The sequence below is a fragment of the Engraulis encrasicolus genome, chromosome 12, assembly GCF_034702125.1.
Source record: "Engraulis encrasicolus isolate BLACKSEA-1 chromosome 12, IST_EnEncr_1.0, whole genome shotgun sequence".
NCBI classification, from domain to species: domain Eukaryota; kingdom Metazoa; phylum Chordata; class Actinopteri; order Clupeiformes; family Engraulidae; genus Engraulis; species Engraulis encrasicolus.
Window position 1 is genome coordinate 24284776 of NC_085868.1, and position 18274 is coordinate 24303049.

Consider the following 18274-nt stretch of genomic DNA (forward strand, 5'->3'; position numbering starts at 1 on the left):
GTCCATTTTATAACATGGAGTATTTACACAACATTAGCTCTGGAGAAAACCCCTTCACTTTATGCGTGACACATAATAATCTATACATTAGCTGCATCATGGCATAAACAGGGGCTATGGGAAAATAGCGGTTTATAGGCTGGAAAATACAGTGTATATCTGTACATAAATAATGTAGAAACTGAATGCAGTTGCATCTACAGTATAGTGCAGCTCATCAATTTTGAATGAGCATAAATGTGGTGAAGAAGGCTCACCCACAGTGACGACCCATCACCTCCAGAATGAACGTGCGCTGATGGCTGAAAAGACAGACAAGAACAGAAATAATTGGGGAAATGAGAGACGACAATTGTGGAAGTTCTCCTCTTTGCAGGAAACTGCCTGACAACACGAGCACTGCCTCTCCACTCAGACTGATTCACTACCTCAGACTGACAAGACGTCGATGAGCCACCATTCTGTCATACATCGCTGTCAGGGCAGAAAAAAAGAAACAGACAAAAAAACCCTGCACTCCAATGAAATTATGACTTAAGAACACCACCCCAATCGTCCCTTAAATCAAGCATAAAACTAAGCCATTCAAACATATTCATGACTATTGTATGTTGCGTTTTGAGGGTTAATAACTAAACATACTTCAGAAAAGATGCTTTGCTGATTCATTTGAGGTGTTGTACACACAGGTGCCGGAAAGGATGCAGAGGTGCATTTGCTTTTCGGCTCCCTAAATGAGAATTTCTCAACTATTACTGAAGACGAATGAGTTCAGCAAATGTGTGCAGCAGCAGTAACATTGTTAAGAAAATAAAGAATGAAGAAAAAATGCACAGGCACCACTTTAAAACTTGTTCGGGAACCCTTGGTTGCACAGGTCTAAAGTTGTGCTAAAGAGGGAGCATTAAGATATCTGAATTGGCAATCTTACGGTGCAGCCCCCTTACAAGTCACCCACAGCACCCTTGGTATAACCTTACAGTTTGCAGCTTGCAATGTTTCTCCTCCTGTACAGTATGACTGTATGTACAGTATGCTTGTCATGGTCAGGCAGTTCGCATTGTTACCGTTTAAAATGTCAACCACGCGTGTGGCCCCTGACCTTTGAGCGGTGGTGGTGATGGCATCTATGATCTCCATAATCCTGTGGAGGGCCGAGTCGGCCCCGATGGTCATGTCCGTGCCACAGAAGTCATTGTCAATCGAGCCCACCAGACCCACGATGTTCAGGTGGGTGTACTGCTGGGCCAGGGAATCGGTGATTCTCCCTGATGTTATGATTATGAGAGAGAGAGAGAGAGAGAGAGAGAGAGAGAGAGAGAGAGAGAGAGAGAGAGAGAGAGAGAGAGAGAGAGAGAGAGAGAGAGAGAGAGAGAGAGAAATAACAATGACTGAAATATAAAGAAGCAGTCACAATCTGGAAACAGTATTAATCAGTCATTAGCAAAACACAGCTAAAAAAAGAAACAGGATATCCATTGATCAAATCTAAACTTCCTACTGATCTTTCATCAAAGATGATATAAATTGGTGATTTTGAAATAATCGTTGAGAAAATTGTATGAAGTTTCATGATTTATAATGCTTCTGTCTATCAACCAGCTGCTGCAGTTTGTGCATGTCACTTTAAGAGTCCTGCTGAATTGAGACAGGGAACAGGAGGGATCTGTCCTGAGTCGCAGTAGGAAACAGGGTCTCCTATTGATGTAAAGTAATCAGGACCACTGAAGCGTATGCTCTCCACAAACAAACCAGACAGACAGAGCTCTCCACTCATAACAGGGTCTATTGGTGCTCTCGGAGTACAAGCACAGTCACTTTTATTGTCCCGCCGTTATTATTAATCCACTGAGTTTTGCGTTGCTTCCACATTTTTTTCACAGTTCTTAGGATTCAAGCAGGCGCAGACACCTACTGCTATACGTAAAATGATTTAGGTGTTAAATTGGCATAACAGTGCTGACTCATTTTGGGGTAACATAACTACCACAGTAGATGTCTGGAGGATAACAAAGCAGACAAATAGGTATGCAGGTTTGAATGTATCATTCTGTTAGGTATCAGTGACGTACTCCTGTCCACGTTCACACACTGCTTCTTGTGTGATAGGATACAAATGTAGTGCTACAAGGCACGGTTTCATGGAGGCCACTGTGCGTTGTGTAATCACAATCACGGTCTTGACTAATGGTACATTTGGCAGCCCTTGCACAGTCACTTTGGCAGAGTTCATTCAATACATTAACCCATTAAGACACAACCCCTGTTATAAAGTTGCTGTTACCAGAATGGCAATGACTAAGTTGGAATGTACTGTGTAATGTTGTAGTGGTGTAGTGTTATGGTAGTTACGTTTTTGTTCAATGTCTATAACAGCGTTTCATTGGTGGAATGGCGCGCATTAAGGGGCTACCTCTACAAAAGGGTTATATTGAGCTCCCTGTTGAGTGTTGAATTAACACTCAATCAACACTTGCTTCTATTTCAAAAACTATTCTATTGAGTGCATTTGGTCCAACTCAGTGTTTAACACATTGGTCTTTTTGGCAAACAGTGGGATGGATCACTGGCAATCCCATCTGCACCAAAAGGCCAGTAAACATGAGGCTGAAGAGTATTGGGAAACCATGGCAGTGTGTTTGGCAGTCACACCCATAGATATATACACATTCATATTGATGTCTATAGTAATGACACTGTCTTGTTTACCAAATGCACCACACATGAGCTGTAGACACAGTCATTATTGATGCGCATGAATGTCTATACTGCCGTGCAATACTAGAACGCAGTAACTCAAAATGGTCGAAAAAAAATTTACATCGGAAATCGGTTCTAAACTACCTCATTTGTCTTGTGTCCAAAAATGGTGGTCCAACACCGTCCCGTTTTGGAGAAAACTCATTTTGAAAGTGCAAAAATGACCCAAAAAAGGTTAAGCAAAAACGCAGTAATTCGGCGAGTTACTGCTGCACGTTTCAATGGGACTGGTTTGGGAGTAGACAGTAATACAAGCTAAGAACGCAGTAACTCCTGCAGTAACTCCATTTTGTGGCAGTAATACCAGCCAAGAACGCAGTAAGTCTGTTTTTTGTGGCAAAAAGACACATAAATGTTGTTTTTTTGGGGGTTTTTTTGTGTGCATTAAATTTCTATCCTAAACAAGCATTAGCAGGAAGTGTCACCACCAATTTACCGACAACACAGTTGTCGCGCCATATGGAAAACTTTGAAGCCTTTTTTCTCAGTTTGCCGTTTTCAGAGTTACTGCGTTCTAAGATTGTAGGGCAGTATACCCCAACGCTCTTTAACCAGCCGAGCCTGCAGGTCGCTCCACTCAGCAGTCAGTGAATGGCAAATGTGACTATTGGGTAGCCTGGAAAACCAGCGCCAACTGCTGGACGGCAAAATGTGGTTTATCAGACTAACTATTGGGCATAATTTTGGCAAACATGAGGCCAGGGAAGGAGGAGATCTTCAATCGGGTGTGGGGACCATGTTTGGAGGGAATGGAGATCGGTGTGGGGTGTGAGGGATGTTTGTGGGCACTTTGTCTTTGTTTTTGTTTGGGGTTTTTTGTTCTTCCTTTTTTGTGTGAGTGTATGTTTGTGTGCTTTGCTGTTGTTTGAAAATGTTTTTAAAAATCAATACATTTTTTTTGTTCTTAAAGCAAACCTGAGGCCAAGCTGAGTTTGTCAGCCCTGGCAGTGCATCTGGCAGCAAAATGTACAGCAAACAGCAACCTGTACTGTGTGGCAATGAGTTTGACATCCCTGACACCCCCTACCCTCCTTGACCAAGCCCAGCTAACACAGCTAACACTTCGTGAGGCATCAATGCAATTTCGTTGTGTGCAGTGTGCAGAGTTCACTTGTGTGCTGTGGAGTGCTGTGTCACAATGACAATGGGAGTTGGAGTTTCCCAGTTGGGCTTTCACTTTTCACTTCACATATACTGTGTGGCAGGGTGTTTGGCAGCCCTGGCAGTGTAGTGCAGTGCAGTACGTCCGCCATCCCTACCCTCTTTGGCCAAGACCAGCCAACACTACCTCATATACTGTGTGGCAGTGCGTTTGGCAGCCGTGGCAGCGCAGCGCAGTGTAGCGCAGTGCAGTGCGGTGAGTGTGCCAGCCCTACCCTCTTTCACCAGCTGAGCCAGTAGATCGCTCCACTCTGTGCGGAAGATGTTGGCCCCCGTCAGGCTGCCGTCGCCCCCGCACACACACAGGTTGGTGATGCCCCTCTGGACCAGGTGGAAGGCGGCGGCCAGGCGACCCTCCCGCGTGGTGAAGGCCTTGCAGCGGGCGCTGCCAATCACTGTGCCACCCTGCGGAAAACCCATATGCTAGATCTCAAATGGTGCACTTGTGCACTTCAGTGTTCTTGTTTTAGTGTGCATGAGATGTATTAATTACGCACTAAAAATAGTGCCCGAAGTGTCCCAATCTGAGACCCAACAATAGACAGTCCTTATATTACAATGGAGCCATTCACAATGCTGTGTGTTAGTGTGTATATCATTTGCATACCATACAGTAATAATAGAATTCAGTAATTCCCTGTGACGTGCCAATCACAGTGCCACCCAATGGAAAACACACAGCCTGCACTTACATTATGGAAATGCAGCTACTCACCTGAGGTGGAAAAACCGGACTGACAGAGTAAAAGACCTGCTGAGATTTTCCTTTTGATTGTGCTCTCAACTCACAGGTGATTTCACTAATCAGTTCATCAAGCTAGCTTAAGTGGTGTGGTAAATAGGATCAGCTTGTTCACTGAATTAGCAAAAATGTGTCAGGGTTTTTATTTCAGAACCAACCCAGGTTATTCCACCTCTGCTATTCACAATCCTGTGCATTTATAGGCATATCGTACAGTAATAATATGCATATAATGCAGTAATGCACAGTGAGTGTAGTGTATTTCACTCTTGCATTTTCACATTTTGAATGATAGGCAAAGTCGCTATTAGGGGCACCACATAACCTTTTGCTGTCTTATCTATTCACCACAGACCCCTGACCTCATTTAAAAAAAATGAAATCCTAGCACAGTCCCTACAGTATTCATCTAACATCAATGGCATTGGTATGTCATTGATAACAGTGTGCTGAACAGATATCCCACAGGCCTATCTCCATGGCAATGGCATGTAGCTGCATTATAAAATCAATATGTGGAAAGGAATAATGGACACCGAGTAAGCTAACACAGGAAGTGGACCACAATGGTACACAGTAAAAAAAAATGCAGTGTTAATTGAACACTTAGAGAGTACTCAGTTACCAAATACTGTGTTAAATTGACTCTCAAAATATTGAATTAACACTTGATGTGTTACTGGGTATCTGGTGCAAAGGCATCTCCTATGCCAGGGGTACTCAATTAAAAGTCCCCGAGGGCCAGTTTTTCAAAATTCCTCCCAATAAAGGGCCGGGCCGGGCCGACACGACCCCCCCAAACCAGCCCCCCCCCCCCAAACAAACAAAAGAAACATTAAAAATAAAAATAAAATAAAAAATGATATGTCCTTTGTAAGCACAATACACACGCACTTACACCCACAGCAGATATTTAGTTTCCAGTGACAGGTGGGGTGAGTTGCCTGCCTTGCTCTCATTGCCACCCACCCTTTAGTATTTTTTTAAATGACATAAGATTATCTGTTAGCTTATATTAGAAAATGTTGCAGACTGCATTCATAAAGATGTTTTTCTTAGTGGTAAAACCAATAAGCCTGATGATAACGCTCTTCAAACAAATGTTGCTTATTATTACTTCGGACCCCAAAAAAAAAAAAAAAAAAAAAAAAAAATTAATTATTTTTTTAAAATTTTCAAAATTATGTGAGGGCCAAAAATAGATGCCCTGCGGGCCACTTGTGGCCCGCGGGCCGCTATTTGAGTATGGGGGACCTATGCTGTGGTAGTTCATTGGGCACAACATTAGCACAGCATTGCCTCGTGGTCAGGGCTGGACTGGGAGAGAAATAGGGACCGGGCATTTTTGGCTTAAAGGGGCCCCTCATGGGGGAGAAATAGGGACCGGGCACTTTTGGCTTAAAGGGGCCCCTCCTAATAAGCGGCGCAGAACTGACTCACCGGTGGGCCTGCACCCTCTTGGGCCCCTATTTTCAGAAATGTTAAAAAAACAAGTTTTTAAAAATATATATTTCTGAAAATAGGGGCCCATGAGGGTGCAGGGCCCACCGGGAAATGCCCGGTATGCCAGATGGCCAGACCAGGTTGGGTTCACATTAAAGCTGGTCAGTTCTGAGGCTCACTACTTCCGGCTTGACTGGCATCCAAGGGTGTAAAGGGGAGCTGACCGACACAGATTAGAGAGAGTTTAATCTGTTGAGATATCCTGCGTATACACTTAAAGAGTCCTCACTGATACGTCAGTGGAAAAGGGACAGCTACATATCATGGCATTGGAGACCAATAACTCTCAGATCTCAATTACATATCATGACAACAATTATCTGGAAAATAACCAAGCTAACAGACCCATTGTGCTGCTGGTGTACAGTTTGTAGGTCATCCTTACCAACTGAATTATGTTTGTCACACTCTGCCAGTTGGCCAATTTGATGTGGTCTCCTCCATCCACAAGTCCTTGGTACCCCTGGAATGCAATAACATGTTAATTAATACGATTGCATTAATGTGTTACTACATGACCTCTGTTATAAGTGTGCTACCAGAATGGCAATGTACAAGTCGTAATGTAGTACTAGGCTCAGTATAATGGAGAGTACTAAAACGTGTACTTTTTCAATGATGTGTTGCTGTGACATAAACAGTAATTTAACTCTAGCGTGTATGAAAATGTGGAATGGACAGCCACGGATCTATATACCTCATAGATCAAGTAGACTTTGGCGCCAACATATATGCCCATCCGAACGACCGCACGAACGGCAGCATTCATACCTGGGGATGACAGGACATTGGTTGGTTAAAGGAACACAAGGCATCCATACAGATTCATATACCTACTGTACATGCATATGCATATGCAATGGCATAAAGTGAAGTCTTTTGGGTATTTGAGAAAGTGCCCTTGGGCCCTTGGGCTTGTCTTCTAATAGAATTGCCCCATTGCTCTGGTTTACAGAGGGAATGAAGGTAAACTGATCTTGTAGAAGAAGGCTGTGAAACGTGTCTTGGTTAGTTTGTAGACCGCCTTCTTGAAATGCCCCTTTGGTCTACTCATGGGCAGAGAGGATAGAGCATGTGATTCACCACTTACATTATGTCATCTTGACAGACCGTAAACATCTAACAGACAGTTCACAACTTAACCAGTGCCTTAACAGACAGTAAACTGCTATCTTGGAATACCTCCAGGCCTATTTGTTCATGGATAGAGAGGATAGAGGAACATATGATGGGACAGCACTCTGGGAAGATTTGTTGAGTCATGGGTGGGTGACACAACGGAATCACAGTGCGGTGGCACTCCACTCACTATCTATCTTTCATGTGTGATCTTCATAAAGTACATCAGGGCAGCGCACACAGTGTTCAAGTGTGCTTTGAGACGAAGAACTGAATAGAATAGAATATAATTGAATAGAATAGAATATAACAGAATAGAATATAGGCTACTTTAAAAAAAAAAAAAAAAAAAGTTCATGTATCCAGTCAAGAACGGTATCCAATTTTATCATTCAATAAAGATAAGTGATATGATTTCTATTCTATGGCGCACAATTGTTTCTGATAATATGTCTATGTGTGTACAAGTTATCATGACCCCAGACAATACGTGTACAATGTAGGCCTACAGAAGATAGTGGGTTTCCACAAGATTGCAATATCACTTGATGGTTTTCCTATGTCTTCACATGCCAGACATCAGCAAACGAAATGTGCAGTATAGTAGGCTGCGCAATGCAGGCATGATGCAGATGCAGACGTGACTGCCAGTGTGTCCATGCTGGATGTGGGGATATACACGCCCAACATGCTGAATTCTGTGCAGCAGACTATGAAGTGTTACGTAACACTTGCTACCATCAGCTGCGGAGAGATACATTGAATACCAGTACTGTAATCTGATGCATGCATGTATGCTTTGGGAATTATAGTCCACTATGACACGGAATGCAACAAATAATGGTCTATGCATGAAAAACGCGTGGAGAAACTGCTACTACCCGCGGTTCAATTACAGCTAAACTTTGCACAGGTTTTGTTTCACATGAGCCACATGCCATTTGCCGTATCAACAACACAAATTAAAGATTCATGTCTATTACATAGGTTCTCATAGTATTATATGATTCATTAATTACTCTCAAAAGTAGGCTATGAAGGATTATCGACAAAGAAGTGAATGATTCGGCGGTTGTGTGTTGTGCCATTTTCTGTGTGACATCATGCTCCGATGCGTCCAACCTTTCTTGCAATTTGGCGTCGATATTACATCACACACAAATTCTGCAGGGAAATCATTAACCCGAAATGCTAACGGTGTGGCTAAAACTGACAATTCTGACCCCAGTTTCAGAGAGTTCACCCCGCACACACGGTGTAACGAGACTAGACCGGGCTACCTTGCGCATCTCCTCCACTTGTCAGAACGGCGATGGCTTTCCCCGCGCCTGCCATCCGCAGCTTCTCAATATCCATTTGATGTCCATGATCCATATCAATTGATGTCGATCTGGGACCTCCCAAAAGTTGATGAAGTTGTAGGCTACTACTCAACGACGATGAAAAGAAACGAACACTGAACGGTTGCACCACGACGGGCAGTGGCACACACGCGCACACACACTCAATAATACTTTTTGTTGACAGCCGTCCAATGACCTCCCGCGGCACGCACTCCCTCGCGCGGTGCAGACGCACGGCTCCGCCCTCTGTTCTGTTCTGCCGAGGGCTCAACTCAACTGAAGACTCCAGCTATCCACTGTGCAGCACAGAGGCGCAAGAATGTGGTGCCAAGGCTGTGGTCGGTCAACTATGGGGATTACGACTGTGAAACCTGACAGTGTGTGTGATTTGTTATTTCTACTCTGGGACCTGCGTTTTGATCTAGAGTAACATCCTCACTTTTAAGATGGATGTGATTTACATAGCCTACTTGAGAACTGTTACCAAGGAGTCTGCTTCAGATGTAGGGATGACTTCCAAACTGTACAATTACAGTAATATTATCAATGAATATGCAGCTGGCAGGCAGCATACCAATGGTAATAGACAGGACATGAACCTTGAATGAAGCTCCATGTTGGATAGGCCTAATGTCTAAATATGGCCTCCCCTCAGCCTTTATCCATATAGCAGTGTTTCCCAACCACGGGTAAGTGCACACGAGCACACCTCAGGGTACGTGGACTAATGTAATTATAGCAAATATATGGAATGTTGGGAAAGAGGAATAGAGCGTGACTGAGGAGGGTAGGCCTACTCATCAAAAAGGCTTTGGGGGTACGCAGGACAAAAAAGGTTGGGAAACACTACCATATAGCAAACAAGCATGTTTCGCTTCCCTTCTAATCTACACACATATGAAAACTTCTCATGTGTCTATACAGAGTGTATGCTGTAGCTGAAATGCATAAGCCTGGCCTTTGATATTTATGGTCATGGATTTAATTCGTTGAATTATGTATAACTAAATAATTATGTCATCTATGTAATCAAGTACCCTTCAGGCAAGACAGTTTCTCTGCCCTTCGAATGATGTTACGCAAACTTCTCATGTGTGCCCATATACGTATACACAGCATACATTACTGTGCAGAGTATACTATAAGCATGCACAGGGAAGGAGGGGACGAAGGGGTCAGTTGTCCTGGGCCCATGGAGAGGTGGGCCCCCGAATTGTGTGCGCATTATGTCATATAAATTGGGGGATTAGGGGGGGCTTTCAGAGGATTTTTGTCCCAGGCCCAACCAAAGCTATCAGCGTCACTGAGCATGCAGCATAGGCCTGGCCTTTGCGCAATGGAATGCCACCAATCCATGCAGTGAAGCACCAGGGTCCAGGAGATACTAGTACTATGCTGCAGCCTGGCGTCAATCAATACCTGTCCCTGTCACCGCATAGGACACAGCCACAGCCACACGCCCAATGTTAGCTTTACAATTAGCCACAACAGACAGGGCTTGAGTTGAACAGCTGAAGGCATTATAGTTTATTAAAAATATCAGACTGTTGAAATAGCCCAGTGGTGGCACAGACTTTAATCCATGATAAAGGTCAAAGGGACATTTCTATGACATTACAGTGAGTCTTAAGTAACAGATACAGTTGTGGTCATCACCAGGGAAGCTGACAAGGGAGGACAAAGGGGTCAGTTGTCCCGGGCCCATGGAGATTGGGGGCCCATAATTGGTTCCTCATTACATTGAATGCATTGGGTGGAGGGCCCTTTCAGATGATACTGTCCTGAGCCGTGCCAAAGCTGTCAGCGGCCCTGGTCATCACCATTTTCGTGATAATAAGGTTATAAGCGTGCCTCTACATGAAAGGGTTAACCAGACCAAAACATACCATTGCTTTACATTTCAGTGCGCAGGTGCTTCACATGAGCCTGCAAGTCAAGAACAAGTCCGACCTTGAATAAACATTTATCCGTTAACAGTAATGTACAGTAAATGCTGTCAATGACATGACAAAAGGCTGGTGAAAAAAATGCAGGCGTTATCTGTGGCTCGCTGGCTGCTTGATAAGCAGCTGTGTGGGTAAGGCCGTGCAGCAGTTGTACAGGCCAAGGACAGAATCTGAAAGGGCCCACAGCCAATACACACAATGTAATGATGAGCAGAGGCGATTCTAGAGTAAGTTGAGGCCCCAAGCAAAAAATGTAAAATAATGAACATTCGCAACAAATCGCCACTACTGTAGTTTAAAATCTTAAGTATTATTCACCATCCATGCTTGAGGGCCCCAAGCGGCTGCCTGCCTTGTCTGGTGACAAGATGCGCCTCTGATGATGAGGACCCAGTTCTGGGGCTCCCCTCTCCTTGGGCCTGGGACAACTAAACTGACTGTTGTCCCTTTCTTGGCCTCCCTGCTGTAAAGTGCTGAGGGTGCCACTGCATAGCAGTCCGTAGCCTACAATTGATTCAGAAGTTGGTATTGTGTTTCTTCAGAATCATTGCGTGTATAAGTTGGCCTACATTAGTTTAGCATCATGCCGATGGTATAGGCCCTAAACCATATGCAATATCTACTTTAAAGGGACACTGTGCAGGAAATGGTCAAAAAAGGTACAGCAACTATGCTGCTTATTGAAACTGGGCTGCCTATTGCCAAATTTGATCTTTACATGAAAGTTTACTGAGTAATAAACCTAGGCATATTTTATATGGTATCATGTTTATTACATTTTTGTGCTCCTCCTAAGGCTTTAGTATTTTTATCATCTATAATATGCCTGATAGCCAATGGAGTATGCATTGCTGATGACAGCACTACTTGACATGCATCATCAGATGATCAGAAACAGTGGCAAGAAGTGCTCTTCTAAGAGAAGAATTTATGAAAACACTGCCATCTAGTGGAAGTATTTGGACTTGAAAATACAACGAATGGTTGCTAGCGGTTGCTAAAGACGCGTAGGATTCACCGCATGCGCAGTGACAGTACACGAAGAACCGCCTTCCAGCTCTTGTAATGGATGCGCCATGTATGCTTGTTATGGTTGTTTGGAGTAATTTATGTTCCAGAGGGTCAATCTGAAGTGCCACCGTGATGCCGGGCGAAGTGAAATTAACCCGAAAGCTCGTACTTGCGAGGGCTAAAGCGTCGGATCTTGAAAGTGTGAAGAAGTTAAACTGCTGGTAAGTTGTTATCTCCAGGTTCTTCAGGTGTGGTACCCACCGTTAGCAAACAAACAGCAGTAAGCGCAACATGATGCCTTCTGTTTTCCCAGTGCCTAGCTGTGTGAACTGCACGTAGAGTAGACATTAGGCTCTCGTTATTTATCACTAGTCAATTCGTTACCAAATCTATTAGTCACCTTGTAACGCTGTCGCTGAATAGTTTTTGTCTGCTAGTTTTGCTCTATAAGGATGCAATATTCACCCTCTGGTCATGACCATTGACAGTTCCTTTCAAAGCCATGTAGAAATAGGCTAAATAGTTTGCTTAGAAACCGTGCGAACCTTTATTTTGTCGTCCTTTTTTGCAAGCATTGCGTATTTAACCTCTAACTAGTTTCATTTCTGTCTGTTGTTTACCAGGGGATGCAACCTGACCGATGTAAGTAGTTTTAACCTCAATTTGACCGTGTTCTGTTTCAATCAGATACTATGCTATGACATAATGCTATGACAACTGGTAAATGTCTAATGCTGAGATGTGGTCTTCTCTCCATCACAGATCTCCATTTTCGCTGAGATCCCTAATATTGAGGTGTTAACTCTGAGGTAGGTCAAGAATGTAGTTGGATCTTATAGGCCTGATGCATTTTGTAGTTGAACAACAATTGAGGATGAGGAGGAGGACGACGACCACACACACACACACACACACCATAAGAGCTCTGTCCATGTCTACACTAGACCTCATAGTCTACTAACTGACCAATGTCCATCACTGTCTGATATTCGCTTGGATTCTGTTTCGTTTCAGTGCCAACAAGATCTCATCACTGGAACACATATCCGGCTGCCAGAACCTCACAGAGCTCTACCTGCGCCGTAATGACATCCAGGCCCTTTCTGAGCTGTGCCACCTGAAGGGCTTGGCGCGGCTGCGGGTTCTGTGGCTGGCAGAGAACCCGTGCTGCGAGGCTGACCCAACAAAGTACCGGCTCACTGTGCTACGGACCTTGCCAAGCCTGCAAAAGCTAGACAACCAAGGTAAGAGTGAACATTGTAGGCTGTGAATGTAATGCATTAACCCGGCCCCTGTTGTAAAGTTGCTGTTACCAGAATGGCAATGACTTGTGTCGCAATGCATTACTTCAGGCTCTGTATGATGCAGTAGTATAATATTAGGAAAGCGTGAAAGCCCAACTGGGAAACTCCAACTCTCATTGTCATTGTGACACAGCACTCCACAGCACACAAGTGCACACTGCACACAACGAAATTGCATTTATGCCTCACCCGTGCAAGGGGGCAGCCCCCAATGGTAAACAGTTCTCTCCCCCATCCTCCTCCATGACTGAGGTACCCTGAGCATGGTACCGTCTCCCCGCACTGCTCCCTTGGGGCGCCGTTGGGGGCTGCCCCCTTGCACGGGTGAGGCATAAATGCAATTTCGTTGTGTGCAGAGAACTCTTGTTGTGTGCTGTGGGGTGCTGTGTCACAATGACAATGGGAGTTGGAGTTTCCCAATCAGGCTTTCACTTTCCCTTTTTTCCACTTGCATGGCGTCAGTGGTGACTGAGGAGGAGCTGGCCCAGGCACTAGAGGATGGAGAGGAGCTCATCTCCCCACTGGAGCCCACCCCTTCCCCTTCACAGTCCACTAATGGCACGATGGAGCCAGACTCCGAGAACGACCCTCTGAACTACAGCATGGAGGAGACCAAGTAAGTAAGGGGAACCTTTTTGTGGGGCGGTCACCTTTTTATTTGGACAGGGTAGTGAAGAGTGCGACAGGAAATGAGTTGGAGAGAGAGAGAGACGGGGGAAGGGTCGGGAAATGACCTCGGGTCAGGAATCGATCCCTGGTCACCGGTGTAACAGTGCAGTGCCCCACAGTTTGTGCCATGGCGGTAGCCTGGGCGAATAGCCGACTGTTGACTCCGTCAATCAGTCTGGCAAAAGCCATGAGGAACCCGTCTCCGTGGACGATGGGAGATGGTCTGATCTTACTCTATCATTTAAATTAATTGAAGTTCCAAACTCAAATTAAAACCCATATTGTGCTTTATTAGCATGCCTGTTACATTATAGCGTCGCAAAAGCATACAAATAACAAAACGAAAGTGCACAATATAGTTACCTTAACCAATCAGTAACGGAGCTCGCAGGTGAGTTCTACGTCACCACTCTCAACTGTTTGCTGATTGGCGAAACACTGAGAGAACCGAGCTCGAGGCTTTTGCCAGACGATGTGCGGAGCCAAAATCTTCGTAGAGTACAGAGGATGGCGTCGCGAGGCTACCATGGCGGGGCCTGGGGAACCTTTTTTATATATATTTATTTTTGGGGCTGTTCAGACAGGAGTGTGTGAGAGAGAGGAGGGAAAAGACTGAGAAACGACCTCGGACTGGAATCAAGCCCAGCCCACCTGGGGTGCTTTCCAATATGCGACCTTCCGTCCTTCACTTGGGCATGTGGCCTCACGTTTTGCTGATGCCCCACCTCCGTGGAGAAAACAAGTTTCCCCGCTGTCAGCCTAGCCAAAACAATTTTTGTTTGAAAATGAGAAAATTACTTTACATTTGAGCTTTTGCGAGATATTGAAATATAATGCTGCTGTCAGTGATGTCATCCCGACAAATTACTTCCTGGTACGAGGCCTCAAGCACAAGTAGAGGACACAAGGTCGCATATTGGAACGCATCCCTGGTGTAACAGCACGGCACACCAGCCCACTGAATGGTCCCCGTTATCTGCAGTCAGGGCTGATGTACAACTGAGGAGGGTAGGGCTAATCCAGGCTGGTGTCAATGGCTATGTAACTTTTGAGGTACCGTGACCCACTAGATTAGCACCTATGAAAGGATATAATTATATTCAAAAAAAAGACTATCATTATTTTCTTTTAATTTTCAAGAGTCAAAACGTGAAGCTGTATTTCAACATTAAAATATGAAACTGCTAACAAAGTCTATAAAAGTGTCATTTTAGAATACAGTGGTGGTCATATATTTACATACCTCAGTAGAATATTTAGTTTTTTAGCCATTTTTCAGAGAATATGAATGAAGCCAAAAATCTTTGCTTATCACTTATGACTATTGTTTGAATGAAGCCATCTACTGTATTGGAAAGAAACTGGTTTTAGTTGTTTAAAATAATTCAGCCCAGCTCTGTTGAAGACGAGACCGACTCCCCAGAGCATTACTCATAAGGATCTCAGACAGAGGGATCAGATTCCAGCTGATGGCCGTGTTGTCTTCTTCTGTTTGGCTTGCTAGTAAGATCCGGGCGGAGCTGGGCATGAAGCCGCTGCCAAGAGACAAATTCTCCTCGTTCTCGTCCCCCAGGGAGTCTGGAGCTGTCTCCAGGAGAAGGGTGAGTCATGCCAGCCAGCGGTGCTTTATTACGGCACAAAGATAGAGCTCTACTTGGTCGTGGTGGAGCAAATTTAAAGGAGCACTCCTGCCAATTTCAATATGCTGTTGTCACGCTACCCTTGACTTGTCAGTACCCAGTGATGCTGCATTTTTTGGCTCAGCCCTTTTCGAGATATGAACTGTTCTAAAGGGGACAGCTTTTGTTTACATTTTAAAAAATCTTAACATAGGCCTACTCCAAATATTTTCCCAAAAGGTATCACTGTTTGCTAGTTGTCTGCTGATGTTGCATAACCTTTTGGATGTTTTTGGGAATAAATAGAAATGTTTTTTTGAAATGTAAACAAACACCCGTCCCCATTACAATGACCAGGATCTTGGAAAAGGCTGAAGAAAAAAGAAAAAAAAGATCTCAGGTACTGATAGGTCCAGGGTAATGTGAGCATTACAACTGCATGTTGTAAGTTATCCTTAACTGTCTGGTACTGCTGTGAATATAATGCAAAAAAAAAAAAAAATCACATCTGAGATGCAACCTTGACTCTCCTTCCTACGTAGCACTCAGTCCTCTCCTGTGACATCTCAGATAGTGAAGAACAGGCGCATGGAGGATACCTTACTTTCTAACTGTCTTCCCGGTCTTGCCTCGCACATTTTTATTTGTGATAAAGCATTTTTTGGTCTTTTCTCTGTAGTCCTATACTAAGGCTGAGTCGTGCCAGTGGTGCTTGATGGCACACTGAGCTTTTGTGTTGTTGGGCACTTAAATTTGCTACATCGCCAATAACACTGCCCTTTGATGAATCATTTTTGTCTTGTTGCATGAGTGTGATGGCACAATAAGATCTACTTGGTCATGATCTCTGCCTTGTACGGCTAAATAAAACTGCCTGGCATTGTTTAGCCCAATTTTATTTTAGATGAAGCATTGTTGTCCTTTTTTGTATTCCCTGTAGCCATACAAAGGGTGAGTCGTTCCAGCTTGCCAACTTGTTTTACTGCACGGTGATTATGTAAACATGCGTCACAAATAAAACAGCCTTGTATTGTCTTGCATATTTTTTTTTTTATTTGTGACAAAGCATTTTGCCTCATCATTTGACAGCACACTGAGCTTTACTTGACCTTGACTTTTTTCTTGTTCAGTTAAATTTGCCACTGATTTGTCCATTTTTATTTGGTATGAAATATTTTTGTCCTTCCTATCTAGTCGATGTTGTTGCAGAGAATGTTTTGTCATTTTGTATAAAACGTATTAAGAAGACTGTTTTCTACATATATTCATATGAAAAACACAACTGAAGGTGAAGAGACTTTTTTTGGGGTGTGAAGTCAGACAAATCTTATGTGTAGTGTGTACTATAAATTGCATTGCCTCATTTTCTCATTGCTATTTGGCATTTTGATGTTTTTTTTCTCTTGTCTTTAGAGCCACACACTTGAAGCGGTGCTTTTGTTACTGAAGGACCTTGACACGGAAGAGCTCAAGGTCGTCCAAGCTGCCACAGAAAACAAGATACGATCCCGCACCCGACTAAAGGAGAAGAAAGCGCTGGTCCAGGCTTAAGTTAACAAGCTGGTGGAAACCATTTTCGTTCCCCCAATGGATGTCTGAGCAGCTACATTACCAACACACGACTAAAGAATGAGAAAATGCACTATTTATACAGTGACACTAATAACTATCTATCTTACTGTGTGACATTTTACTGTTTTATTTTGCCTTTACAAATTAAAATCACGCAACATACACAAGTTCATTCCATCAGCACTTAATCACTCATCATTTCCTAAAATACCAAAAAAAAAATACACATGTATTGTCGGAGAACATTTATGGTTTCTTTCTATTATCCCAACTCCCTTGCTCCCTTGCATGCTTGTGCCTTCGTGATGACATCACTGATGACCGAAGTGTATTTCAATATCTCACAAAAGCGCAATTCTAATGTCATTTTCTTATTTGCATTCAGGATGGTGAATGAAGAATAGCCCCCCCCAAAAAAGTTGTTGTGGCTAGGCTTAGGGCTGCACGATTATGGAAAAAAATATAATCACGATTAGTGATTTTTTTGCAGAATTTTAGCAATAGCATGAAATGTAAGTGGTCAGATGTCTGGCCAAAAACACCAGCCTGTCGTTATGTTCTGGCTTCAAGGGCACTTGAAGGCTTGTCACTATTGCTACGATTAAATCACGATTGAAATCATGATTTCGATATCACGATTAAATCACGATTTTCGATTATTTTCGATTAATTGTGCAGCCCTACCTAGGGGCTGACATCAGGGAAACTTTCTAATTTTCTCCACAGAGGCGAGGCGTCAGTGAAACGTGAGGCCACAAGCATATGCCGAGGACAGGAGTCTGCATATTGGGAAGAACTCAATGAGCCGAGCTGCCTGCTGTGCTGTCGGGCTAGTTTACCCCACTGAGCTGCACAGTCTGCTATTCCTGTATGGATTTGAATTGATCCCATCTCAGCATGTCAGCACAGGAGCGCGATTAGCTGTCGCTGATCAGCCCCAGTGAGCAGGGCCTCTGACAGCTTTTGCTGGGCCCGGGACAAAGTCATCTGAAAGGGCCCCCTACCCAATGCATACAATGTAATGGGGAGCCAATTCTGGTCCCCCTATCTCCATGGGCCCGGGACATTATACCCCTTTGTCCCCTCGTCGGCGGGCCTGCCAGTGGGTGTTCATAGACGCACATTAGTACAGCACTAGTTCACGGCACGCATATCCTCAACGCTTTAATATTCTGCTTTTAAAAAGTAATAATAAAGGGGACACTGCCATGAATAAAAGGATATCCTAGATGTCAATTAATGAAATGTTCCAGTTGAACATTGTTATTAAATCACGTAGTGGGATGTGATTTCACAACTGTGTGACTGACTTGGTGTCAGCCTAATGATCGGTTTGGCGTCCCCTTTATTTTTTTAAGCAGTATAGTTCAATAGTACACAGTTCTGGCGTGTTCTCTCGATGCTTGGATAGTTTTGTTGTGGCTTACCATTTGTGTTAGAGTTTTTTGTAAAATGCTAAGAGTGTACATTACTAAATGCTCTAATCTACCATAGATGCATGGCTGGAAAAAGCACCTGCTTGGCA

The 18274-nt window shown here is 43.8% G+C and overlaps 2 protein-coding genes across 2 annotated transcripts in view; one reads left to right on the plus strand and one right to left on the minus strand.

Moving 5' to 3' along the window:
• pfklb (phosphofructokinase, liver b) overlaps positions 1-8809 on the minus strand; it is a 26160-nt gene extending 17351 nt beyond the window's left edge. The window contains exons 1-6 of the mRNA XM_063211818.1: positions 8566-8809; positions 6864-6937; positions 6552-6629; positions 4137-4326; positions 1103-1268; positions 258-302 (exon numbers count right to left, since the gene is read on the minus strand). Coding sequence (XP_063067888.1) covers positions 258-302; positions 1103-1268; positions 4137-4326; positions 6552-6629; positions 6864-6937; positions 8566-8659 — 647 coding nt within the window. The 5' untranslated portion in view covers positions 8660-8809. The remainder of the gene's footprint in view (positions 1-257; positions 303-1102; positions 1269-4136; positions 4327-6551; positions 6630-6863; positions 6938-8565) is intronic.
• A 2787-nt stretch (positions 8810-11596) lies between these two features.
• cfap410 (cilia and flagella associated protein 410) lies at positions 11597-16994 on the plus strand. Its single transcript, XM_063211822.1, has 7 exons — positions 11597-11806; positions 12209-12227; positions 12348-12394; positions 12600-12829; positions 13352-13505; positions 15063-15159; positions 16591-16994. The coding sequence occupies exons 1-7, from the start codon at positions 11718-11720 to the stop codon at positions 16726-16728; spliced, it is 774 nt and encodes a 257-aa protein (XP_063067892.1). The 5' UTR covers positions 11597-11717; the 3' UTR covers positions 16729-16994.
• The last annotated feature ends 1280 nt before the right edge of the window (positions 16995-18274 follow it).

What these genes read in the sequence shown, in the direction of transcription:
- cfap410 (XM_063211822.1), top strand. Translation starts at nt 11,718, where the DNA reads ATGCCGGGCGAAGTGAAATTAACCCGAAAGCTCGTACTTGCGAGGGCT. An exon ending in ATTGAGGTGTTAACTCTGAG is followed by an intron (nt 12,395 to 12,599) that starts GTAGGTCAAGAA and finishes GTTTCGTTTCAG; the next exon opens with TGCCAACAAGATCTCATCAC. An exon ending in TACAGCATGGAGGAGACCAA is followed by an intron (nt 13,506 to 15,062) that starts GTAAGTAAGGGG and finishes TTGGCTTGCTAG; the next exon opens with TAAGATCCGGGCGGAGCTGG.